At 42.5% G+C, this 26,675-nt stretch overlaps 1 protein-coding gene across 1 annotated transcript in view; it reads left to right on the forward strand.

The window, feature by feature from the left end:
• Nucleotides 1–26,463, forward strand: part of FIG4 (FIG4 phosphoinositide 5-phosphatase) — a 143,593-nt gene extending 117,130 nt beyond the window's left edge. The window contains exons 20-23 of the mRNA XM_053299812.1: nt 270–462; nt 8,921–9,003; nt 12,172–12,258; nt 25,528–26,463. Coding sequence (XP_053155787.1) covers nt 270–462; nt 8,921–9,003; nt 12,172–12,258; nt 25,528–25,705 — 541 coding nt within the window. The 3' untranslated portion in view covers nt 25,706–26,463. The remainder of the gene's footprint in view (nt 1–269; nt 463–8,920; nt 9,004–12,171; nt 12,259–25,527) is intronic.
• The last annotated feature ends 212 nt before the right edge of the window (nt 26,464–26,675 follow it).

Consider the following 26,675-nt stretch of genomic DNA (forward strand, 5'->3'; position numbering starts at 1 on the left):
AGCTGGGCAGGGGGGAGCATTCTGTCCGATATCATCCCTTGCCGCTCAGTTGCTTAATCACAGTTAAAGGAATGTGTCAGCGTTGCATCTGTTCTGGCTCTAATGAAATACCTAGGGAAAGCAAGATGGTGATGTTGGACTTGCATGCAGCATAAAGGAGAAGCCAACTCTCTTCTTCCACCACTAACCTTTTGAAGGAAATAGTTTCCCAATCTAGGTAGCTCTCCCTTGATTTCATAACGCATAATAACTCTGAGAACTTGCTTTAGGAACAAAAGCAACCGAGAGGAAACTGTGCTGCAGCGTAAAACAGCTGCTAGTGCTCCACCACCACCAAGTGAGGAGGCAGTGTCGAGCAGTTCTGAGGATGATTCTGGGACTGATAAAGAAGATGAGGGTGCAGTGTCTCAGCGTTCAACACCAGTGAAGATGACAGATACAGGAGATAATTCCAAAACAGAAGTAAGACATTGTGCTTATGTGCAGCAATTTCCCTTATTATGACATACTTGTTCCATCCTGGTATTTAATATGCTTTTCAGACATTTGTTTGTTTGATTGATTGATTGATTGATTGATTGATTGATTGATTGATTTCTATACTGCCCTTCCAAAAATGGCTCAGGGCAGTTTACACAGAGAAATAACAAACAAATAAGATGGCTCCCTGTCCCCAAAGGGCTCACAACCTAAAAATAAACATGATAGATACCAGCAACAGTCACTGGAGGTACTGTGCTGAGGGTGGAAACTTACTGAAACATTCATCTCTGATTTACTTTGTCAGTCATCTTCATTATTTCTCAAGCAAGGGCCTCTTTGGCATGCAAAAAAAATGCAGTGTGAGAGCTATTTCCCACTGTGCTGAGTTTTTCTCAGTGCTGGGATTGCTCTTTAAGAGAGATGAAGCCCTCTCTTAAAAGCTCTAGGAAGAAAGCACCGTGAAGGTGCTCTGTGAATGCCTTTCAAGATAGTGCAAGGCCTCAGGAGGGCTCAGTTTCCCTTAAAGGAGTCCCCTGGCACTGGAAAAAGTACAGCACTCCACTGTGAAGATGGTAGTCTCTGCTTGGTGGCAGGGGGACTGTGCAGAGTATTCAGCTTTGGCTGAAGCGTTGCACAGCCCAATAAATAATTAGGGAGCCGCACTTAAGGTTGATGTGGACTCTTGTTCACCCCCAGGCCTTACAAAGAAGAACACTGCTTTATGTGCTTGCTGTAGAGGGGCAGAGTATCTCACTCAACAATAGGAGAAGAAATCACATCCTTTTAGAAATAAGATACAGGAGAACGCCAGTGGGTGGGGGGTGGGGTAGAGAGCGAAACCGCAGATAACAGGGCATTAGTGCAATGGGAATTGGGCGGCGGGGTAGGTTCCTAGGGCAGCAAAAAATGGGATACAAAGGATTGGAAAGTGGGGGAATGCCCTTCAATGCTCTGTGTGTTCCTAGCTATCCAACAATGCCCCCTAAATGTTCAAAATTGCTAGGTTTATCCTGTTTAAAAAATCAGTTTCCCCTCTTTTCCCACAAAAATGAGCCTCAAAATGGCAGGTGGAAACGACCTCAGCGATAACTTCCACCCATCCCCAACCCACGGATACGTGAGTCTTAACCCTTTAACTGCCAGATTTTTTCATTTTGCCGGGGTCAGGTGGCAATTACCCGACCACAGGTACGTGAAACCGCAGAGGGCATGCCCATGATTAATGAGGTTTGCCTCTAATGAGGAAACGACCTCAGCGATAACTTCCACCCATCCCCAACCCACGGATACGTGAGTCTTAACCCTTTAACTGCCAGATTTTTTCATTTTGCCGGGGTCAGGTGGCAATTACCCGACCACAGGTACATGAAACCGCAGAGGGCATGCCCATGATTAATGAGGTTTGCCTCTAATGACATTTTGAAGCCATAAAAATTGAAATGGGATGTGTTGTAGTGCTTAAAAAGCAATTTTGTAATTGATTAGGTTTCAGAATGAAAATATCCCTTTAGGAATTGATTTGTATCAGTGTTATAAATTAAAACTAGGTAATTCAGCAAGTGGTGAAGAATGGCTCAATGTAGAATTGACTTAATAAAGAAAAATTGCTTAATAGAGTATTTTCAAATATGAACACTAATTTTTCCAGATGATACTCTTGCGGAGAATATAGTACCATTATAATACCTAAAAATTGGCGGATGCTAATAAAGATCTGCAAACATAATATCATGAAGGAGCTTAACAATTTTATACCAATGGAATCTGTACTGTTAATATGGCTCAAGGGAATGAACATTGAAGGTAGCGGATAGGAAAAAGGCAAATTGTGGTGCCACTTGTCCTTGCAGTAGATGATGTATGAGAGCAGTTGCTCCAGGGAGTTTGCCTGCATCATCAGTTCATTAGTATTAAATGCTTGCTCTGGGAGAACGGATCATAAAGTGGAGCATCTTCATAAATTCTGAGAGCTCTAGGGCTGATCCAAACCATTTGTTTCCCTAAGCAGTGCACCGCAAGATCTCTTGGAATGTTGCAGAGGTTGCTAGCATTCATCCCCTCAGATTGTGATCTGTGCATGATCAGAACTTTATCTCAGACTTCTTTGCAGCATTGTAGGGGATACTGTGGCACACCTGATGGACTGCACACTAGTTCATTGGTGCCCTAAAAATGCTGGTTCCCCACATGTCCGCTTGAGGGGTTTGTGCTATTGGACTATCGTGAAAGGTTGTCTGTCTGTCTTTATTTATTTAAAATCTCGGGTGCTATTCTTGTTTTGTACACCACCTTGAGTCTGTGGATTGGGCCATATGTTAAATCTTTTAATTAATTAATAAATATTATTTTGAACAGACATTGGTTTGGGTCAGACCATGATCTGTTGGATCATGAATGCAAACCTGAAGAGATCCATGCCTGTGAGTTACCAACTTCTTACTGGAGGAGAAGCTATGATGGAGCAATCTTTAACTTAGTTAAATCACAGTCATTCAAACCCAGAAGCTGTGGCTCAACTATACTTTATAGTCCAAAGTATGAAACTGGGATCTGATTCTGGGTTCAGATGACATGCAGAGCTGTAATTTAACTAACAAATACCGAAATAGGACCTTTGAAACAATGTATTACTTGAACTGTAAGCAGAGTTTGTACTAACTAGAATCTCCTTCTCTAGAGGTTTTCAGACTGGATGGTCCTCTGTCAGGGATGCTGTATCAATTTCCTGCACTGAGCAGGGGGTTAGATTAAGAGACGACACAAGGTCTCTTCCAACTCTAAAGTTCTGTAATTCTATGAAAAATATTTTTTTTAATGCAATTGATTAGATTTCAGGCTGAAAATATTCTTTTAAGACTTGATCTTTTAAGGCAGGCATCCCCAAACTGCGGCCCTCCAGATGTTGCTGAACTACAACCCCCAGCATACCCAGCCACAATAAATTGTGGCTCGGGATGCTGGGAGTTGTAGTTCAGCAATATCTGGAGGGCCGCAGTTTGGGAAAGCCTGTTTTAAGGATACCTACCTTGCAGCCAGGCATGCAGATTGATGAGAGAGCACATGGACTCAGAGCTCCTTAAGCTCATGTTCACAATCTATTAAACCATGCTTTGTTGTGAGGATTTGGCCACTGATGTTAGACTGTGCAAATGGACTATGACAATGGAAATATGCATTCTATTTCAAAGAGGCTGACATTCAGTGCAGCCTTATGAGAATGAAGCAAGAGTTCCATCCTCGCAAGGAGCCAGTAAACTAGCTTGTGCAAGTCTTGATTTTCAGCACTACACAGGCATAGGAGGATGTGGTCACTATTTTAACTGCTCATATACTGAGTCAGACCATTGGTCCATCTAGCTCAATATTGTCTACCGAGACTGGCAGCGGCTTCTCCAAGGTTGCAGGCAAAGTCTCTCTCAGCCCTATCTTGGAGATGCCAGGGAGGGAACCTGGAACCTTATGCTATTCCCAGAGCAGCTCCATCCCCTAAGGGGAATATCATGGGTGTAGCAAGGTTGGAGTGGACCCAGAGATAAGATTTTAGAATGCCCCCACCCCCGCCACTGAAGCTCAGTTCATGAAGTAAAGAAATCTTAAATGAGGCTGAATAGTGGTAACAAAAAGCATAGTAAAATGTGTGTGTGTGTATAAACACCTATGTGCCACAATAGAACATCATCTTTTTAAAAGGTTTTGTAAATTGTGGACGATGCAAGTCATTTAATGGTACTAGAGAAAGACATGCTGTTCTGGTAGCTCCAGGTCTTCTCTACACACACACACACACACACACACACACACACACACACACACACACTTTGGAGGATGAATAAAACTGAAGAAAGGCCGGGCGGGTGCGCAACTGGGGAAGTCAGTCATGTGACTTGCCTCTGGGGGGCCCCCCCAAGGCAGTGGGCCCCCAGACAACTGTCTCCCCTTGCCCTATTATAGTTACTCCCATGGGGAATATCTTACAATGTCTCCATGTACTCTCCCATTCAAATGCAACCAGGGTGGACCCTGCTTAACCAAGGGGACAAGCCATGCTTGCTACCACAAGATCAGCTCTTCTCACCAGTCAGATATGTAAACTGTCAGTTATGTAAAACATCTGGCAGTAATATAATTCACCTTTCCCAGACTACCAGGCTCTCCAGTGACAATTGTTGTTTGTTCATTGTTGATTTTTCCATGCAGTAGCTACTGTTGATCTTCACCAATGAGCCCTGGACAGAACAATGCATCTTCCTCATAGATGAATGTGCTGTAAGACTAGTTAAGTTTAAATTATTTTAACCAGCATTTTCTTAAGACATTGGATAAAGATGTATCTGGGGCCATATGTTCTAGGGCTAGCTTTATCTAAGTCAAAATTTAATTAAATTGTATTTCTGCAATCCATTAAAATTAAGGAACAATTGTCGTATGCATATACTCATAGCATTGGAGTCTAAGCAATTTCTGTACTTGGTGTGTAAAACCAGAATTTGATACACTAACTACCTGATTTTTGGTGGATGATTTTAGTTCTTAGTAAAAGAGTTTTTCTTTGTATTCACAGCTTACATGACATGTGCCAAATGCAGTCAAAAACTCAAATGTGTGTGAGTGTTAAGCCTGCACACGTTTATATGGTTCTGCCCAATTTTTACAAACTCTTTCAGCCTACTTCAGATTGCATGCTTCCAGGTCCCAGACCCCTTGCCCATTCAAATATTAGAGAACTATATAATAAAGATCTAGGGGGGGAAATTACCCTTCCATCATAAGCATTTCAGCAGCTTGCCAATAATTCTCATTAGGTCTTCAGGGAGGCATAAGAGGCATATACTATTATAGTTTTAGATAAATAATACAATAACAAAAAAGATATGACACGGAGAAGCCTTCACATTTTTTTAAATTCCATATGTCTAATATTAAGAAATCTGTTTAGTTTTTTGTTCTGTTGACTTTTTAGAAATGGCTGCAAGTAATTATTGTGCTGTTCTGTGACTGTAATAAAAACTGACTGACTGTAATTATGGAATATATTATTTAAGAGAGAAATTGCAGGAAATGGTAAACTCAAAACATAACTGTTATGTATTTCCAAACATAAAGAAGCATTCCTACTGCTATTGACAACTTCCATTATATGAAAAAACTACTCCGTTTTGGAAGCCTTATCATAATTTGCAATTCAACTGATAGCTACTGTATGAAATATTGCAATTACTACTTACTACAATATGCTATTTTAGCTAAGACAATTTATTCCACTGATACAACCCTATGTATGAATCTCCAAAGGTTATCAGCTGTTTCCTCGAAATGTCAGAGGATTATATATTAGCATCCCACCAAAAAAGGTTTAAAATGTTGTAGAAGAAACTAAATAAAAGGGACATTAACATATATTGGAGGATTTTTTAATTATGGCTACCAGTCTGCTTCCGGGCTAGATTCAAGGTGCTGGTATTGACCTTTAAAGCCCTACGCAGCTTGGGGCCGGGGTACCTGTCAGATGATATTTGCCCAAATGAACCTGCCAGGGCCCTCTGCTCATCATCTCAGGCCCTGCTCATGACCCCGCCACTAACAGAGATCCAGTTGGTGGGGACTACAGACAGGGCCTTTTCAGTTGTGGCCCCTCAGCTTTAGAATGCCCTCCCTGAAGAGCTTCGTCATGCTCCCTCCCTCAGTGTTTTTAAAAAACATCTTAAAACACACCTTTTTAAGGAGGCTTTTTAATGCTCCATTATTATTATTTTGTTATATCTGGTAGGTACTTTAGCTTCTTTAGCTTTTTATAATGTTCAGTTTTAATTTGAACCTAATTATTGTGGTTTTAAACTGACAACTTTTTTCTTTTCTTTTCTTGTTTAATTCAGTTAATTTTATTGTATCTTGTGTCTATCTTATTGTTGTATAGTAGTGCACTGGAGGGGGGGTGTAAATATTTTAAATAGTAATAATAATTAGCCTGTTTTCCTCAAGGAAAGTAAGCTTATGAGATCGCCCAGCTGTCTGTGTGTGTCCGTCTGTCCATCTCCTCTATCAACTTTGCAATGTCTGGACTGATTTGAAACAAATTTGGTACAGTTGTAGGGACAACTCAACAGCATATTTTGTGATGATGTCGTCCACCCCAATTTTAGATGGTGGATGCATGTGTTTTGGATGCGCAAGTGGGCTAACTCATGAAGATAGTAATTATCAATTAAGATCATAGTGAAAAGAAAGTAGCATATTAGTTTTTACTAGAACTTGTTGTTTTGTTACTAGTTTAATGTGTAGTGGGGTGTGTGTGTGTTTTAAGGCAGCCTTTTTGATGAAAAGTTCTATTGACAAATCAAGGACAGCCACAAAATCTGCTGTGGCCCCTTGTAGCAGTTTTTTCATGTGAGCAGTTTTGAGGGTAAGTTTATTACTTCCACAATCATATTTATGACTCAAAATCATGAATAAATATGTGCATCAAAATCACAGTTTGTGATAGAGAGATGTAAGACTCTCATAACCGTTATTGTTATTGGTAAACCTACTAGAATGTTATAATTTTTGTGATTCTAATAAATAACAGATGAACTGCCGCTTTTTTTCCCTTTAAAAAATATTGTGTATTTTTACTGTATCAGCTGCACAAGTAGAATGTGCTTATACTCGTGTGAGGAAGTCACTGGTTGCACTCCTCCCCAAAAGCTGTTCTGGAGAGTTCTTACCTCTCTGGAGTCAGTGGGGGTGAGTGGGTTTGCACACTGTGGGAAATCAATTATGCTTTCCTTTGGCCTTCTCGACATATAGCAAGATCTTTTGATTTAACAGATCAAAACAAAGCCAATAGATCTTTGACTATAATCTTTTTTTCCCCTTTCTGATCATCTTGAAAACCAGTTGTACATTTTCTGTAGAATTTTTTTCTTGTGTTCTATTTCTTTGGCTGTTGGCTTGCATGATCTTTGGCATTTTCTTACCTATTTAAGGACCTGATCTCTTCCTGGCAGCAAGGCACTGAATTGCCTTGATCCATTGCCTAGCTGGTCACCTTGCCCGCCCTTCATGCATAGTAACTGGAGAAAAAAATGAGTCACAGAGAGTTTATTGGGAAACAAAGGCCACACTGTAAGATAACAAAAATTGTTCCAGTAATTTAAGAAAAGATGAAGTTTTGGGCAGGATGAAATTAAAACATAAAAACATGGAACAGTGACACATTCTCTACTGAACTCCAATGTAACTTTGCAGCTATTTTATACTTGCTTATTTCTCATATATATGCAATTTCCTTTAAAACCTCAAAATTAGGAAAATAAATAAAAACTGTTTTCTGTACTATTTCAAATAAAATGCCCAGCAGTGCATGGATAAATAATATTGTGAAGTCTTTATTTAATCTCTCCCTCTCAAATATGAAAATGTATAAAATATCATAAGCCCAGATCTTGTAGTATATCCTGAAACATTTTCAATTCAGACCTCAAAACTTCATGCCGCAGCCATTCAGTTCTTAGGTGGAATTTGCTGCTAAGTGTGTTTGGTGCTGCATGGATATTGGACATATCTATCAGACCAGTCTTGTGCTCTCTTCTTCCCCCTCCTTCACCTAGCTGGGGGCAGGATTGCACTACACTCTCTTCCCTGTGTAGGGAGCACTCAACTTGCCTTTTGGCACAGCTTCTGTTTAAAAAGCCTTTTTTGTTCTGTAAATTCCCTTTTCAGACCTTGGGTAACTGAAACATGAATGCAGCCTCAGAAAAATTACAAATCACAGAGTCACCTGTCTAAAAGGGAAGTTAAAGACCAACAAAAGGCCTTTTAAACAGAAGCCTCACCAGAAGGCAAAGTGGCTGGTTGAGTCATCTCTACAGAGCAAAGATGATGTCACACTACCTGTCTAACACCCCCCACCCCCAGGTTCCAGGTAGAGCAGGGCTGCAGATGTTGGCCTACAACTCCCATAATCTCTGGCTATTGGCCACTGTGGCTGGGAATTATGGGAGTTGTAGTCCAAAAACAGCTGGAGGGCCTAAGTTGAACAGGCCTGAGGTAGAGGAACCTGGGTGGGGGGTTCAGCAGATATGTTGGGTCTCCAACCAGCCCTGAGATGCACGACAGTTGAGAGTCTGCTGTGGCCCATCCCAACATAAGTGGGACTGTTGAATCAGAATCTGACACTTAGGTCTGTGCATAGGCCTAATACTTATGGCTCTTTGGAGAGGAGGATGGTCTATGACTGCTGAGTGGGCATTGGAACGATGGGCTGCAGAAGCCATTCGTGTCATTTCTGGGCATTGGGATGCACCTGCAGCTGTTAATATGACTGTTTTGTTGTATTTTTATTGTTTTGCTTTTGTTGAAAACTACCTTGTGATTTGACAGGGTCAGGTGTAAAAATTTTTCCTTTTCATTAAAATGAATGCTTATTCTGATAAAAACATATCCTCTTTCATTTTAGAATGCAGTACAACTTATAAAAGATGTATATGGTATTAATCTCTCAGAAGCGCCTTCAGAAGATGATCTGAGCATATACACAAGGTAATACATTTCTAGTTAACTTACTGATATGGAGAGAGAACAAGTGAAAAAACATACTAGAAAAGTAAAAGTGGGCATATTCCAGCTGAAACTGTATATAACGTCCCATTTGTTTCAGTGGGAGAGTGAAGAATGTGTTTGTTTCTCTCGCTAAAGTCATGTGAGTCACCAGAGAAGACTGGAGGGGATAAGGTAAGAGGCTTGGACTTTGCCAGCAACTCTCCCCAGCCTCGACTGGGGGACTTGTTGCTGCCTCCCACCCCTCTTGCCTGGCCTGGACATTCAGAAGATCGGCTCTGCTCAGCTTTTGCTCTGCTTCCCTTGGTTAGCATTGTGGCCTTCTTTTCCCGATTGCCAGATAATCTATTAATTACATCAGCCCTGTCTCAGAGTCTTTCATGAGAGGAGAGACTCTGGGTTTCTTTGGGTTTATAAGGAAGGAGGGGATAAAGTAAGAAGCTTGGACTTCACCAGCTCCCCAGCCTGGACTGGGAGATTTATTGCGGCATCCCACCCCTCTTGTCCAGCCTCCACAGCCAGAAGATCGGCAATGCTGCCTTCATTAGCATTGTGGACTTCTTTTCCTGATTGCCTGATTGGCGACTGCCAAAGGGGGCCAGCCTTTGGTGACAGGCCTTAAGTGTGCGACTGAGGGCAGGGGCAAAGTATGTTATCTCATGGTTGTATTAGAAGCTGAAGCTGTTGTTGAGAAAGCTTCTATTGAGTCTTGGGTGAAGTTAGTCTACCATGTGATGAGATGGGGGGTGTCCATTGATTGTGGAGCAACTATTCCGGTGGTGGCGTGGAATAGAAGACGTAACGTTGGCAGGTCAGCAGCCTGTTAGAGGGGAAGGGAAATCAGAAATCTAATAGTGGTTGCCCCTTCCAGCTGTCCTGCCAGCTCCTTGGCCTTGAGGAGCAGTGTCAACTACCCACAGATCCTCACCTTACTCCTTTGTAATGCCAGGTTGGTCCAGAATAAATTAAAAATCATCCATGATCTGATTATGGATGAAGGGGCCAGCCTAGTATGTATCACAGAGACTTGTTTGAGGAAGGCTGGTGGCCCAGTGCCTCTGCAAGGGTGAGGGGCCTATTAGGATGGTCCGCCCAAGAAGATTATTGGATCCAATAGGATTTCAAGAAGCCTTGGAAACATTTAGTGTTGACTTTGCCAGTGATTCTGTTGATGCCCTGGTGGAGAACTAGAACAGCAAGCTCACCAGGGCAGTAGACATGATCACTCCTAAGCATCCTCTCTGACCCACTTCAAAATTGGCCCTTTGGTATTTGGAAGAACTACAGGAGCTGAGGCAGCAAGATAGACAACTAAGTGTAAGTGGAGAAAGACTCTACTCAAATCAGATAGATTACAATATAGAGCATATTTGAAGATCTATGCTCAGGCAATATGTGCAGCAAAGAAGCGATTCTTTTCTGACTGTATTGCATCCACAAGCTCATGCCCAGTGAAGTTGTTTAGGGTTGTGAGAGGGTTAGTACATGTTCCTCCTCCCTTGAATCATCATTTGTAACCATCAGTTATCCACTGTGAAGTTTTAAATAAGTGTTTTATGGAGAAAATATCTCACATTTGGGCCAACTTAGACTCAGACCCCACAATTAATGCAGAGTCTAATGCAGAAGTGTCCAGCAACCCCTCTTAAATGATTATGCTGGATCAGTTTCAGTTTGTGACTCCTAATGATGCAGCTAAGCGGTTTGGCCTACCACCTGTTTCCTTTACCCTTGTCCGACATAGCTTACACTATCTGGCAGGGGGGTTGTTGTAAAGGGCCTGGTAGTACTAGATATAATAAATGCTCCTCTGAGAGAGGTCAGGATGCCTTCCTGTCTAAAGGAGGCAGTTGGCACCAGCTTGTCTGGTGGCTACACAGGGACGGGCCTTCTCTTTTGCCACTCCAAGATTCTGTAATGCGCTCCCTGCTGAAGTAAGAGCCTACCCATCTCTGATAATTCTTTAAAAGTGTTTAAAGAGAGTTTTTTCACCCAAGCTTTTTCACCTGACTTGTGGTTTTAAATTGTCTTAATTTCTTTCTTAAAAGTTATTAGAGATGGGGAGGCTCTTATGTCAGCAGGGAGTGCATTCCAAAGCTGGAGTTAAGTCTGGAGATTACCAGCAGATGCATCACTGTTCTGAGGTCACTTATCTCAAGAAATGGACACAGCTGTCTTATCAGCCGAAGCTGATAGAAAGCACCTCTGGCCACCGCCTCAACTTGGGACCTCAGGGAGAGGTTTGGATCCAGAAGTACCCTCAGACTGTGTACTTGTTCCTTCTGGGGAAATGTGACCCTATTGAGAACTGACAGATCAAAATCATCTCCCAGGTTCTGACTCTGCACAATAAGTAAATCATCTTATCTGGATTCAGTCTCAGTTTGTTATCCCTTATTGAGCCAATCACTGCCTCTTGGCAGGCATTTAGAGAACTTATGCCTTCTCCTGATCATGCTGACATGGAGAAAAAGATTTGGGTGTCATTAGCATATTGATAATGCCCTGCACCAAATCTTCTGATGATATCTCTCAGCGGTTTCATGTAGATATTGAAAAGCATTGGAGACAATATGGAGCCCTGAGGGACACCAGATAAAAGTTCAGATTTTGAAGAAGTATAGTCTCCAAGGGACACCATCTGGAATCTGCCTAAGAGGTAGGAGTGGAAACACTGCAAAGCTGTGGCTTCCACCCCCATCCCCCTCAGACACTCTAGAAGGATACTATAGTCGATGGTATCAAAAGCCGCCGAGAGATCCAAAAGACTTTGCTATAACCTGCCCAGAAACAGGAGTTTGGGGAGGTGTACAAATATAATAAATAAATAAATGTGGTAAATATTCACTCTCTCAACAAAAAATATTGAGCATTTATTGAAGTTGATAAGAGGAAGCTTTGATGGACCTCTAAAAGTGCCTATGCTAAAGCAGCTGGTTTTTTTAAAAAAATTAGGTCAGAACCTACTGCATTACTCACCTAGAATATTTAGTTTCAGGGAAAGTGTGGTGTATGTTCCAGCTGCTCTTTAAGGAACTTGATGTCCCTTACTAAAACTGTATGACTCTTACAAGGTCTGCAAGAGACGTGTCATTTTCTTTATTTCAAAAAGTTCTTTTCCCACTGTGACTTTTCTGCTTCTATTCATAGGTTTGTTCAATTGGGACAGAGTCAACACAAGCAAGACAGGAGTCACCAACCACTTTGTTCTAAACACTTGGATGGAGTTATACATTTGTAAGTACAGTACTGGGCATTCTGTTTTGATGTTTCTGCTCATAATCTTCTTAAGTCCCTTTCAAAATCTCCTCCTCTTTCTAAATAATAGTACTATATTTAAGATCTGTAATTTCAAGGATTGCTCTTTTATATGTTTAATTTCATAAATCAGTTAGTAAAACCAAAGTGTGGTAGCTTTCTTACATTAAGGGAAATTTTATGTAACTTTTGCTTTAGGGAAAAATACAACTGTCTCCACTAGTAAGCACAATACACGAGCCACCTAATGGCACAGCTGGGAAGTAACTTGCCTAGGGAGCAAGAGGTTGCTGGTTCAAAGCCCCACTGGTATGTTTCCCAGACTATGGGAAACTTCTATATCGGGCAGCAGCAATATAGGAAGATGCTGAAAGGCAGCAACTTTTGCGGGAGGAGGCAATGGTAAATCCCTCCTGTATTCTACCAAAGAAAACCACATTGCTCTGTAGGCACCAGGAGTCGACACCGACTTGATGGCACAACTTTATTTTAAGCACAATACACAGAGCACCTTTGCTCAAAAGATTTTCCTGGGAGGTGTTGGAGCTAAGCGACACATCCTGCAAATGAGTACAATAGCCACCTTTTTGTCAAACGTAGCCTTGTGGAGGGGCAAAGATAGTAGAGACCTGGGCACATGGAGAGGGGAAGATTTACTATCCCCCCTCCAAAGCAGCAAATTGCCCATGAAGCATTTTTTATTCAGGGGGCAAATTACTGCTTCAGAAGGACAGTTTTTCCTCATGAAAACAGAGCATGGGGAAAGTGAATCCTTCCTGCCCATCCTGGTCCCAACCAGGTTCTTTCTCCTCTGCTGGCGCTGCAGTTTTTTGAGGAGGTAGACAACCAGGAGCAGGAAGGGAAGCACTTCCAGTCAGAAGCACACCTCTGTAGTTTGGTCCTTCAAATATGATTTCTGTATTTTTTATTCCATGATTTATTTTATTTTAATTGATTTAAAATATTTATACCCAGCCACTCCAGTACACTGCTGCTTGCGGCAACTCACAACATCAACAAAACACACATAATGTAAAATGAAAGATTAATAAAGTTAAACAAGTTAAAAGACCAGGCTAAAACCACTTTTACAATTACCATTTTAGAAATAAAGTTTCAAATGAAAAATAATTAATAAAAAATGAAAAACTGAGAACTATAAAAACTAAAGAACCTAACAGATATAAGCAGCAGATAAAACATTAAAGAGTCTCTTTTAAAAGATGTGTGTTAATTTGTTTTTAAAAAACACTGAGGGGAGGGAGCACGGCGAAGGTCTCTGGGGAGGGCATTCCAAAGCCAAGGGGCCACAACCAAAAAGGCCGTGTCTCTAGACCCCACCAACCAGAGCTCTGTTAATGGCGGGGCCATGAGTTCCAAAGTGATTAAAGTGTAAGTATAGGGAACTGTTCCTACCAAATAGTTACATCATTGTTTCAAAATTTCTAGCTTGAACTGAACCGCCCATGTTGGCTCTAATTGCCGAGGGGGCTGTTTGAACTAATGGAGATAAGTACCTGATTCAGCACCTCTGTCTCTGTGTGAATTATGGGTGTGAGCTGTTCTGAATCAGTGTTTGTTACCCCAAAATTCCTCTCTCTGGCAATGCCCATAGTGTAATAAGGTTGGCATCATGATTAATGCAACATGCCAGAAAGATGCATCCACATTGTGGGGAGCTTCCCACTAACAGTGTGCAGCAGAGGGAGCATTTTTTTCAAATCTTTCCTGCATTTGGAAGAGCTCTGTGTCTTCTAAAAATATGTCCCTGAGGGTCACGCAGTGCTCAGGGACACTTTTCATAAGGTACAGAGCACTTCCAAAGGCAGGACAGAACTTCAAAAATCGCTCCCACAAGCATATGTTTCAGTAGTGGGGAAGCCACTACTGCTTCTGTCTTCATTGCAGAGCATACTGACCATATACGGACTCCAGAACAGAGCTTCTGAGGCTTAGAGGCTGAAGAACTGGGCCAATTTGAGGTGACGAGAGAGGATGTTCTAAACTGTCTTGAAAAGCTAAAAATTAACAAATCACCAGGGCCAGATAACATCCACCAAAGAGTTCTGAAGGAACTCAAATGTGAAATTGCTGATCTCCTAGCAAAAATATGTAACTTGTCCCTATAATCAGGCTCTGTACTGGAGGACTGGAAAGTAGCTAATGTAACTCCAATTTTCAAAAAGGGAACCGGGGGGATCCAGGAAATTACAAGCTACAGCTTAACTTCTGTGGTGGGTAAATTGATGGAAAGCAAGGACAAAATAGTTAAACAGGCCTTACTGAAGGAGAATTGGCATGGCTTCTTCAAAGGCAAGTCTTGCCTCACTAACCTTTTGGAGTTCTTTGAGAATGTCAACAGGCCTGTAGATAAAAGTGATCCAATTGACATAGAATACTTGGACTTCCAAAAAGCTTTTGACAACGGTCCTCACCAAAGGCTCTTGAGTAAACTTAGCATCATAAGGGGATAGGGGTCATTTAACTTTAACTTGTTCATAAATGATCTAGAAGTTGGGGCTAGCAGCAAAGTGGTCAAATTTGCAGATGACACTAAACTATTAGGGTAGTGAAATACATGTGGTCATGTATTAGACTGTGAGGAGCTCCAAAAGGATCTCTCCAAACTGGGTAAATGGGTGACAAAATGGCAAATATGGTTTCGTTATTTATTTTATTTATTGATTGTTAAATTTGTATGCTGCCTTTCATTAAAATAATCCCAAGGCGGTTCACATAGAAAAATTAAAACAAGACTATAAGAATTACATAATTAAAATATTAAATTAGAATATAAATACATAGATCTGACTAAAAAGATTAAAAATACAGGCACAATATAACCATACAAAATTACAAAGCAGCAGCAGTAGACAATCATATAGAAGCCTGGGTAAAAAACCAAGATTTCACACAGTTTCTAAAAACTGTGATGGTGACCGAGGAGCGAATAGCCAACAGGAGAGCATTCCAGAGTCTGGGGGCAGCGACAGAGAAGGCCCTGTTCTGCGTGCACGACAGCCGAGCCTCCCTCATTGTCGGCACCCAGAGCAGAGCCCCCAGATGACCCTGTCAAGTAGGCAGCAACCCTTGGGAGCAGGTGGTCCCTCAGGTATCTAGGGCCCAAACCAATAAGCGCAATAAGTCAAAACCAGCACCTTGAATTGGACTTGGAAACAAATTGTCAGCCAGTGCAGCTCTTTCAAAATGGGAGTGATGTGATCCCAGCGGGCAGCTCCAGAGAAAACCCTAGCTTGCCGCATTTTACACTAGCTGCCGTTTCTGAATATTCTTCATGGGCAGTCATGAAGAAGCCATATAGAGCGCATTTCAGTAATCCAGCCATGACTTGACTAAGGCGTGGGTAACTGGCCAGATCTGTCGTCTTGTGAAAGGGATGCATCTGGTGCCCTAGCCAAAGGCATCCCTGGCCACTGCCTCCACCTGAGCTTCCAAAAGCAGTGCCAGAACCAGCAATACCCCCAAGCTGTGTGCTTGCTTCTTCAAGGGGAGTGCAACCCCATCCAGAACCAGTAGAATCTCCTCATCCCGATTGGCTCTCCTACTGACCAACATTACTTCCATCTTGTCTGGATTCAGTCTCAGTTTATTAGCCAACATCCAACCCATCACGGCCTCCAGCCCCCGACTCAGGACATCCACTGCCTCCCTAGGATCAGGGGACAAGGAGAGATAGAGCTGAATGTCATCTGCATATTGCTGACAACTCAGTCCAAGTCCCCAGATGACCTCTTCCAGGGGTTTCCTGTAGATGTTAAGCAGCATGGGGGACAAGACTGAACCCTGCAGGACCCCATAGGCCAATGGCCACAGAGCGAAGCAATAGTCCCCCAGCGCCAGCTTCTGGACCCTCCCCCCCAAAAAGGACCACAGCCACTCCAGTACCTCAGATTCCCACAGTCAAGAGGTGGTCCAGAAGGATACCATGGTTGATGGCATCAAACACTTCTGAGAGGTTCAGCAGAACCAATAGGGATGCACTGCCCCTGTCTTGTTCCCGGCGTAGGTAATCGACTAGAGCGACCCAGGCAGTTTCAGTCCCTTATCCAGTCTCGATAATCCGTATCATCCAAGACCCTCTGCAGCCAAGACGCCACCACACGCTCTATCACCTTGCCCCAAAAGGAGAAGTTAGAGACAGGTCTATAGTTGTCCGGGTTGGAGGTGTCAAGGGAGGGCTTTTTAAATAATGGTCTTACCATTGCTTCCTTGAGGCAAGATGGCATCTTGCCCTCCCTTAATGTAGCATTAATAATCACCCCCAACCTGTACCCTATCTGGCAGCTTTTATTAGCCATGAAGGGCAAGGGTCAAGAATGCTTGATGTCACACACTGCCCAGGATCTTGTCCACATCCTCAGGCTGCACTAACTGAAAAGAATCCTACACAATAGGAGCGGATGATACCAGAGGCACATCTGCCAGAACTGTCAAAACTCTGGAGTCCAAATCAGCATGGATGCGAGCAACTTTATCTGCAAAGTGACATGCAAACTGATCACAACAAGGGCTGTAAATGATTTCTCCCCCATTACCTGGGGGGATATGTGGAGCAATGTCTTTGGAGCAATGTGGAGCAATGTCTGTGGAGCAATGTCTATACTGAATAGCTCCGCTGGTCTGCACTGAGCAGATGCAATGGAGGCGGAGAAAAAGAATTTCTTCGCCGTCCCCACCACCACGGAGTTGTCCCTAAATTGGGCGCTAGCCCATGTTCAGTTGGATTTGTCACAGCTCTTCCTCCAGGGTCATTCCAGCCATCGCCCGAGTTGTTTCACTGCCCTAAGCTCTGAGGAAAACCAAGGAACAGAACAGGCTCCATCAAGCTGGACAGGGTGTTTAGGAGCAACTGTGTCAACTGCCAGGGCTGTCACCAGGGATTCACCAGGGCCTCAACAGAGTCACCAGCTCTGGACACTGGAAAGTCCCTGAGGGTTGTCTGAAAACTGAGTGGATCCATAAGCCTCCAGGGACGGACCATTCTAATTGTTCCACCACCCCTGCAGAGGGCAGATGGAGCAGTCAAACTAAACCCCACCAGAAAATGATCTGCCCATGTCAAGGGAGTTGTCTCAAACTTCCCCACCTCCAGATCATTTATTCTCTGGTCAGCATAGTATGTCCTACCATGTTGGTAGGGCCAGATACCAGCTGAGATAGGCCCATGGTTGGCATGGAGGCCATGAAATCCTGAGCTGCTCCTACTTGGGGTGCCTCAGGGTGGACATTGAAATCCCTCGATGACTCCCATGGGGGCCGTGGAGGAGGATTCTTCAGATGAAGACACAGAGCAAGGGGAGCAGGCTGAAACTCCAGACAGCGCAACAGAGCCAGAGCTGACAGGTTTGCAGGCCCCTCTGCCTTCTTCCCTGCCTCCTTCCCTCCCTCCTCCTGATGAAGCCTCTGAGGTCACTGACGGCGAGGTGCCTGCCCCAGATCCCCAAATGTGACATTTGGCCAGAGTACAGGCTTGGAGGGAGGAACACCGTAGATCAGAGAGGCTAGCCAGAAGGAACAGGTGTCCGAGCTCTGGTCCAGCCCTATCTCTGATAAGACCCCAACTGCAGTGATGGGTGGGGCTCTCAGCACTCTGCCTATTTAGAGCAGCCTGGAAACAACGTCCGTAGTGACCAGCCCTACCGTGAGCAACCTTGACCCATGTGGTGTTGTCTGACTCTGTTTCGTGTGAACCCCTGATCCTGTGGACTTCCCAGTTTAGATCTCTGGCAACATTTATGACTCTCCGATCGTCCGTCCGTCTGGTGTTGACTACTGGCTACATCCGACTTTCCGTTCCTGTCTCTGCTTTCCAGCTCTCCTTTCCCCTCTGAAAAGAGTGGTTTTTGCAGCAGCTGGGCAGTCGACAAAGGCAGGTCATTACATCAAGACAATAAGCTTGGGGGACCTGAAAGCCACCTACGAGACCACCCCTGCCAGCTTAGGCAGGGAGACTGAAGTACAGTGGGGTGGTCGATACAACAGCAGAATCCCCAGCCTATCTCAGAGGCCCACCCTCAAGGACAGACACTCAAAATTCTGAGATTGCCTGACCAGTCACCTGGAAATGGGAAAGGTCTCACAATATATTACCACAACGCCCCTCCCTGACAATCCAGATGGGGCTGCTGCAGGATCAGGAAACCTGGAGGACAGAGCTGAGAGACCAATCCCACTGAGCTCACCCAGGTCAGCATGCTCATCCACAATCCAGTCGTGGATGAGAGATGTTTTACCATTTACCGAACTGGCATTCAACAGCAGCACCCTAATCTTCGAGGGAGTGTTCTCAGAGCTCCCTGGAGCCGCTGGGTTGGGAGAACAGCTGGGGAAAGGAATAGGTCTTCATTGCCTGGACCGTTTTCCCTAGTAACAGCCTGCCCAACTCCCACTGCCATACCTCTCTCTGCCCGCTACCTGTGATACTGCTGCCTCCCAGACCATACCCACTTTTCTGCTCTCCCAGACACATCTCTTCAGCCCAATCAGCCACAGCTCCTCTGTTTGATAAAAACCAGGTCCAAGACTCACTCAGTCATACTCTCTTGCTGGCTTCTTGATGGAAAAAAGGAAGGTCTTCTAAGGCCCCAGGCTACTTACCCCAAAGCTAAGAGCCACAAGGACGAGAGCCCTTGTGCTCTCACCCTTCGGCTTGCGCCAAGAGGCTCACACCCCTGGCCCAGCCAGTTCTTTGTAACAGCAGCAACCCCACTGGAGGAATGGGGCAGAGGCAAACACAGTAGTCAGTGCCCTACCCAAGCTGTCTCTGTTCCTTGGTTCACTGTAAGCAAGTGCAAAGTGATGCAAATTGGGGCAAAAAACTCCAGATTCACTTATACACTGATGGGGTCTGAGGTGTCACTGACTGACCAGGAGAGATATCTTGGGTCACGGTGGACAGTGTCAACTCAGTGTGCAGCAGCAGTGAAAAAGGCAAATTCCATGCTAGGAATTATTGGATTGAAAATAAAAATGCTAATATTATAATGCCCTTATACAAATCTATAGTGCAGCCACATTTGGAGTACTGTGTACAGTTCTGGTCACCATATCTTAATAGAACTGGGAAAGATGCGGAAGAGGGCACCAAGATGATCAGAGGCCTGGAGTACCTTCCTTATGAGGCAAGGCTACAGCATCTGGGGCTTTTTAGTTTGGAAAAGAGGTGACTACAGGTAGTCATGGTAGAAGTTTATAAAATTATTCATGGAGTAGAGAGAGTGGACAGAGATAAATGTTTTATCCCCCTCTCACAACACTAGAACCAAGGGACCTCCCATAAAAATGAACGCCAGGAAATTTAGGGCCAACAAAAGTACTTTTTCACACAGTGCTTAATCTATGGAATTTTATGAAATCTATGGTGATGGCCACTAGCTTGGATGGCTTTAAAAAGGCCTTGGACAAACTCAGGCCTATCAGTGGCTACTAGTCTGGGGGCTAGAGGCCAGCCTCAGAGGCAAGATACCTCTAAATACCAGTGGCAGGGGAGCAACAACAGGAGACAAACCATACCCGCACCTCTTGCCTGTGGGCTTCTCAGAGGCATCTGGTGGGCCACTGTGTGAAACAGGATGCTCTTTAGGATTAGGCCTTGGGCCTTGTCCAGCAGGGCTGTTCTTATGTTCTTCAGCCTTTGGCTGCGTTAGGAAGTTTCCTGTTGTGTTGCTTTTTTAGCCACTATGTCAGCCTCTCTTTTTAATGTATATTTTTTATGTTTTTTAAAAACATATATCTTGCAACACTTCACATACATTATCGGTAATCCTTTCAACAGCCCTGTAAAGTAGATGTGGCCATGTATTAACATTTCAGGCTGAGATTTGAACTCTGTGCCTCATAGAATTGGTTCGGACATAACATGAAATAATAATTCAGCACTATGTGAATGAGCTTAAGGGAGCCACCAGCTTGCAAACATTCTTTTCGAATTTTCCTTCTCCTTAATACCATGTTACATATGAACTTTGAGAACTGCAATTTATTAAACCAGAGTTTGGATATCAAACCACAATCAAACTATGGCTTGATATTCTGGTTTATTCCCATTCCAATTAGTTCTTTTAAAATGCATCTCCCAAATTCATACATCATGTGAAACTATGGTTTTGTTCTAAAGTGAAAGCAAATGCTTTCACACACCTCTTCTCTTGCTTAAATGGGGAGGGGTGTGTGTGTGAGCCTGCAGCACCTTCAAGTCTTTTTCAAGTAGCACTAAACTGTTGCTTAGCACTGCACCTGAAGTGGAACATAGGTTAAATATTTTTTCACTAGGACAGTTTGTGGTTTAAAGTCTTGTAAGCAAAGCTCTTTTATTCAGTCCCTGCTGGGGCTATACTATTGCATGTATGCATACATTTTTTAAAAAATGCTACTGACATATAGGTGGCGTTCATTTGTGGGGTTCCATTCTTGGCTACAATGAGACCTTGAGACAATGGGAATTGGGGGGGTTAGGTTTCTGGAGATGAAAAAAGGACTTTAAAAAGCAGAAACAAGGGAAATAAAGTGCTGTACTATGCTCTGTGGCTGTGTCCAGCAATGCCCCCCCAAACCATCAGTTTCACTGATTTTCCACAAAAACGTGGGGTGGGGTTTAATGACAAAAGAGGCACAAAATGGTTCCGTTTAGCAAAATGGTGGCCAGAAATGACCTCAGAAGTATTTCCGTCCACCCAGGAACCACAGATAGGCGAATGTTTACCATTTTTTCAACTGTGTATAACTAGGTTGGGGCAAGATTGCCCAACCACAGATCCGTGAAACTCTGGGTGCCAGGGCCGCAAATAATGCATTTAATTAGGAAAAAGACTGCACTAGAACCTTTTTCTCTGATTTGATAGTTTTCTAAATGCAAGATGTTGCATTTCCCCCCACCTGAAGTCTAAAGTGGTCAGACCGAACAGGATGCTACCTTGTGATTATTTTGAATGTGTAGATCAGCTCTTAAATCTTATTGGAACCAGTAGAATTTAATTTAATTACACACAACTGTTTATTAGCTAGTAGCCTGTATGTTTGGCAGAGAGGGTCATTGATTCAGTTTTAAAATGCTTAAATAAAAACTTTAATTTGTTTGTATTAAATTCAGATTTGGTCAAATATTTTTTGTAGATTTTGAAACCATACAAAAACCTCTTTTTTCTGCTGGCAAAAGTGAAATGAATGTACTCACCACAAGTGGTGATTTCTCTTTCAAAGAGCATTCAGATTTCTAAAAAAGACTGGAGACAGAATATAGATCAAGCTGCTATATGTACAAAATGAATGGTACAGGCTTATTGTAATTTATTGAATCATTAGAACCATGTGACATTTTACTTTTTGGAGTGATCCTTTAAACTGCAAAGTTTAGGCAATTACAGATTTATATTAAAACAGTATATATGCTGTAGTTTTCCTTGATAAAGGGTGACTCTTTCTTCTTGGATGCAGTACATTGTTGCTAAGATACCAACCAATTAAACACTCAATGCTGTTCTGTAAGAAAACATGCTATGTACAATTCACAATATATCATTTTCTTGTAATACACAAAAGACAATTGAGAGAGACAGCTGGTGAAAAATAAATAGGGAACATGTATACTCTGTCTGTTCAGACCATTTTAAAGAAAAACCAAGGTTGTAATGAAAATAATGCTAAAACTATCAAAGGTAGCAACACAAAACAAAACAGCAGTAAATAACATACAGCCAGAAAGAAAGAAAGAAAGAAAGAAAGAAAGAGTAGCTCCATCAGAGCAGCAGCCAGTAACCCACCCTCAAAGGCCTCCTGAACAAGCCACATTTTGGTCAGGTGGCCGGAAACACTTAATGATACAGCTAGGTGTGCATTCTTGGGGAGAGCATTTCACAGGGTTGGTGCTACAACTGAGAATAGTACTGTTCCTTGTCCTGTTGCACTTCATTTGGTGAGGAGGGGACATGGATCAGGACCTGCCAGCATTATATGATCTGCCAGTGTTGGCAGTAGAAATTTGAATCAGTTCAACTTTCTGGACACTTTGTAAGAGCAGCCCGATGAAGAGATCTTAAGTTGTGCGAAAGAGGGTCCTTCTAGAGGAAAGTGTGCATACCCTGGCAGATAGCAGAGCCACCTTGGACTCACTACAAATATTAAAAATTCCATTAAGCCTAGTGCTGTCATAGTCAGCACAATACAGAACTTTTTTCCCCTTGTACTATCAATTTGGCTTGCCAGTCTACCTGAAAAAATGGCATGCCCATTCCATTTTTCTCACTCCCCAATAGAATAGCAGTATCCTATTAGCGCATCCTAATAATTGCACAGGAGTGTATGAATGCATGATAATATTAATGCATTTCCTCCATCTTGTGCTGAGGCTACACACTCAGGGATGACCTCCATATGCTGCAGCCAGGGAACAATGACAGAATCATAATCCCTGATGCCAGCCAGGGAATGATTGCAGGAGTAGGACCCATGTGATTGTCCCCAGCCATGTGGTGCCAGGAAATAGCAGGAATGAATTAGCAACTTGCCATGCTCATGCTAGTGCCACAATATCTGAAGTGCACTGATCTCATTGACCATTTCAGTGTGTTGTCTGAAGTGGTAAGCATTTGCCTTGAGTGGCCATTAAGGTGCAGAGCTGCTGTACTTTTATAGACCATGTGCCCCTTGGCCACTGCTGAATCAAACCTAGATAAAAGCTTGCACACGGGTCTAGCAGCTGAAGCTATTAGATCCAATGCGCACTTTAGTTGGACAATTCAAAGTACATTTTGAAATTAGCTTTATTTATTATTTAAAATATTCCACTCCTCCAGCACAGTAGCAGCAGCTCAAGTGGCTCACAACAATAATCACAATAAAATAACGCATGGAACTAAAAATCTGTAATCCCAGTTAAAACCAAGTTTTAAACCCAAAAATCTCTGATATGGACAGCAATTTAAAATACTAAAACGCTCTCTGAAGTGGGGGTGTCTTTAAATCCTTTTAAAAACTCAGTGGAGTAGCAATAGCAATAGCAATAGCACTTACATTTATATACCGCTCTATAGCCGGAACTCTCTAAGCGGTTTACAATGATTTAGCATATTGCCCCCAACATTCTGGGTACTCATTTTACCGACCTCGGAAGGATGGAAGGCTGAGTCAACCTTGAGCCCCTGGTCAGGATCGAACTTGTAACCTTCTGGTTACAGGGTGGCAGTTTTACCACTGCGCCACCAGGGGCTCTTGTAGAAGCCTGACAAAGCTCTTTGGGGGTGGGGGGTGGCACTCAAAGCTGAGGGGCCATGAAAAGGCCCTATTCCTGCTACAATTATTGTATTGTATTTTCATCCCAGACTCTGGAATGCTTTCCCGGTGGCTATTTGCTCCTCTGTCTCCATCACAGTTTTTAGAAAGTGTGTGAAATCTTGGCTTTTTACCCGGACTTTTATATGATTGTCGCTATTGCTGCCTCTTTGTATTTTGTATGGTTATCTTATGCTTGTATTTTAAATCTTTTTAGTCAGATCTATGTTTTAATATTTTAGCTTAATATAGTCTTGTGTTAATTTTTGTGTGAACCACCTTGGGATTGATTTAATGAAAGGTGGTATACAAATTTAACAATAAAATAAATAAATCCCACATCTCTCCAGGAAGCTCAAGTTGGTGTACATGACCTCTTCCTCCACCTGTTTCTTTATATTTTGCTGTTTTATTTATTTTATTATTTATTTATTTATTTATTTGATTTATATACCAGCTTTCCAAAAATGGCTAAGGGTGGTTTACAACAAAATAAAAACAATTAAAACCAGTTAACAATTAAAATTAAAACTATAAAAACAGAATAAAACCAATTAAACACTCAAACAGTTAAAAACCCTGGAAAACCAGGGCAAACATTTAAAACAGTTTACAACAATTTAAAAACCCTGGAAGGCCAGGTCAAACAGAGAGCTTTTAAGGGCTCTCCTGAAAGACAATAATGAACTCAAATTACAGATTTCTGCTGGGAGTGCATTCCAGAGCCTAGGGAATGCACTGTTAGCATTTATGTTGTTGGAGGAAGTGTTAAAAGATTGCTACTGAGAGATCTGCTGCCTGCCAACAAATGCATTGTATGAGGACTTCCACACAATCAAATTTAATTCATTTGAAATGCTTAATAGCTTTGAATTTAGGATTATGTGACATATTGCTCTGCAGGCTAATTTTGTTAGTTTCCTCCTCCAGAAGTTTATATACAGTATTGTAGGCCAGGAATGCATTATTTAGGAACATCATTGGTTTCTCTATATACAAATAAATGTTCTGTAGCTCTGGGTGAGATACTTAGCTTACCTTTGAGTATTGATTTGAGTGTACTGAACTGCTTTGGCAACTAAACTTAGACTAAGACTTCATTTGGGGGGACTGTTCAGATCTCCAGTAAGGAATATGCATTGTTTTAACATAACGTTTACAATCTCTAATTAGCAAAAAGAGAAAACAACCTAGAAACAGTTTTCAAATTAAAATCCACATTCATGAATCCGAAGAGCCTGATGTTCACACCTAAAATGGTTCTGCGTGCTCACAGAGGCCCTGCTGATTTTCCGTTCCCACTGCACTGAATGTTTTGAAAGTTTTGTTGATGGATCTTCTACCTTCAAGGAGGCATTTTTCTGGTGCTGCAAGAAGGTAGTATGTGCCTGAAAAGCAATGATACAGCCATAAGGTGCTAGAGACTAGGGGTGTGCAAACAGTTTTGGGTCAAACTGAACCACCCTCTGTTCAGTCTGACCCTGGACTGAATACCCCCCAAATGTTCGCTGACTTCTGTTTTTAAAACAAGGGGAAAATTTTTTTTACCTTTCCCCCTTTTTTCAGAAAAAAAGAAAAAAAATTCAAGAGAGAAAAAATCGCGAACCCCCTACCCCAGACCAGACCAGGGGGTTCGAGGGGGTGCCTGACCACACCAGGCCAGCCAGTTCCGTGCATATCCCTACTAGAGACTGGCACTTTTCTTGCCTATGAAAGTTTTAGAAACTAGAGTTCAGTAGCAGTTCCCTTGGGGAAGGAAGTGAGGGAGTTAACATCACTAGTAACATCACTACATAAACATGGCCTATCATGGATGCCACAAAAGCATATAGGACCTATGTCATCCATTCATTTTGGAATGTTATTTTATATAGTAGCAAATGGAATTCCTTGAGTCTGTTCTGGAGATGCCAGTAGTAACGTGTTTCTCTTGCTTAATGTTAACTTTCTTTTACTTCACAGAACACACATCTCTGCTTTCTCCCAAGACAATATTTATGAAGTCCAGCCTCCTAAAGTAGACAGAAAATCCATTGAAATCTTTCATGCTCATATCCAGGCTGCCAAGGGTATCATGCAGCCATTGGGCAAAGACGACATCCTCCTGTACAGAGAATACATTAAAAACAGATACATGTGAAAAAGGACTGTGCACAACTCTTCTGAGTTCTGAATCAATGGATCCCAAAAATCTCTTGAATGAGGAGTCAGTGAGAAAGCACCACATATGTCTCTGCTGTGTGTTCCCCCACGCTCCATATGTCAGATAGCATAATCTAACATGGCTTTGCATTACTAAATAGGAATTCTTGTTTGAGAATTGTGTAACATAAAAAAGTCTTTGAAGGCAAGTGCGTATGTAAATTGTTCACATTTTTTTTTAAATTTATGTATATAACATGGTTCAAGTTACATATACTGAAGAAAAGGAAAACACTCCCAATACTAGTTTTCTACACTGTGGAGGTTTTTGCCCCAGCTTGAGTTTATGTGTTTACTGTGTGACCACAAATCATGTGTGTTTTAGTCAGACTGATTGAAGAAAAATAACGCATTCAAGATGCATCAATTCGTGATGTTCATAGGTCATGCTCTGAAGCCAAGTTTTATTGGTCTAGTGAGGGTTTCTGAGTAGCAGGAAAGGAAGTGTCAACAGGCTACGTAATCATACCAAGAATCTGAAACTGCAGTTGGCTCTTGTTCTATATCTCCCTCTGTAGTTGCTGTGGGCAGAATCCCAGCATCATCTCAGACATTTATTGTCTGCTGCAAAGTAACTTCTAGAATGTTTCTGTTTGAGCTGAGTGTCATGAAATTTTTATTTGCTAAAGTAGTCCTGTATTTTGCTATTAAGTAATAAAAGAGAGAGTGTGTGTGCACAATATATGTTCAAATTGAGAGACAAAGAGTACTGTGTTTGTGTTCCTCGTTACCTATGGAAGGACTGTCATTTTGGAACAGTAGTGTTCCCTCACAACTGCTATGAATCCTTTGCAAAGTGTGCTACTATTGGATCCAGTAATATTATATCTATTAGCCACCTATTGGAGCAGCGGGGAAATGGCTTGATTATCAAGCCAGAGGTTGCCAGTTTTAATCCCTGCTGGTAT

This window comes from Hemicordylus capensis, chromosome 1 (assembly GCF_027244095.1).
Source record: "Hemicordylus capensis ecotype Gifberg chromosome 1, rHemCap1.1.pri, whole genome shotgun sequence".
In the NCBI taxonomy this organism is placed as follows: Eukaryota; Metazoa; Chordata; class Lepidosauria; order Squamata; family Cordylidae; genus Hemicordylus; species Hemicordylus capensis.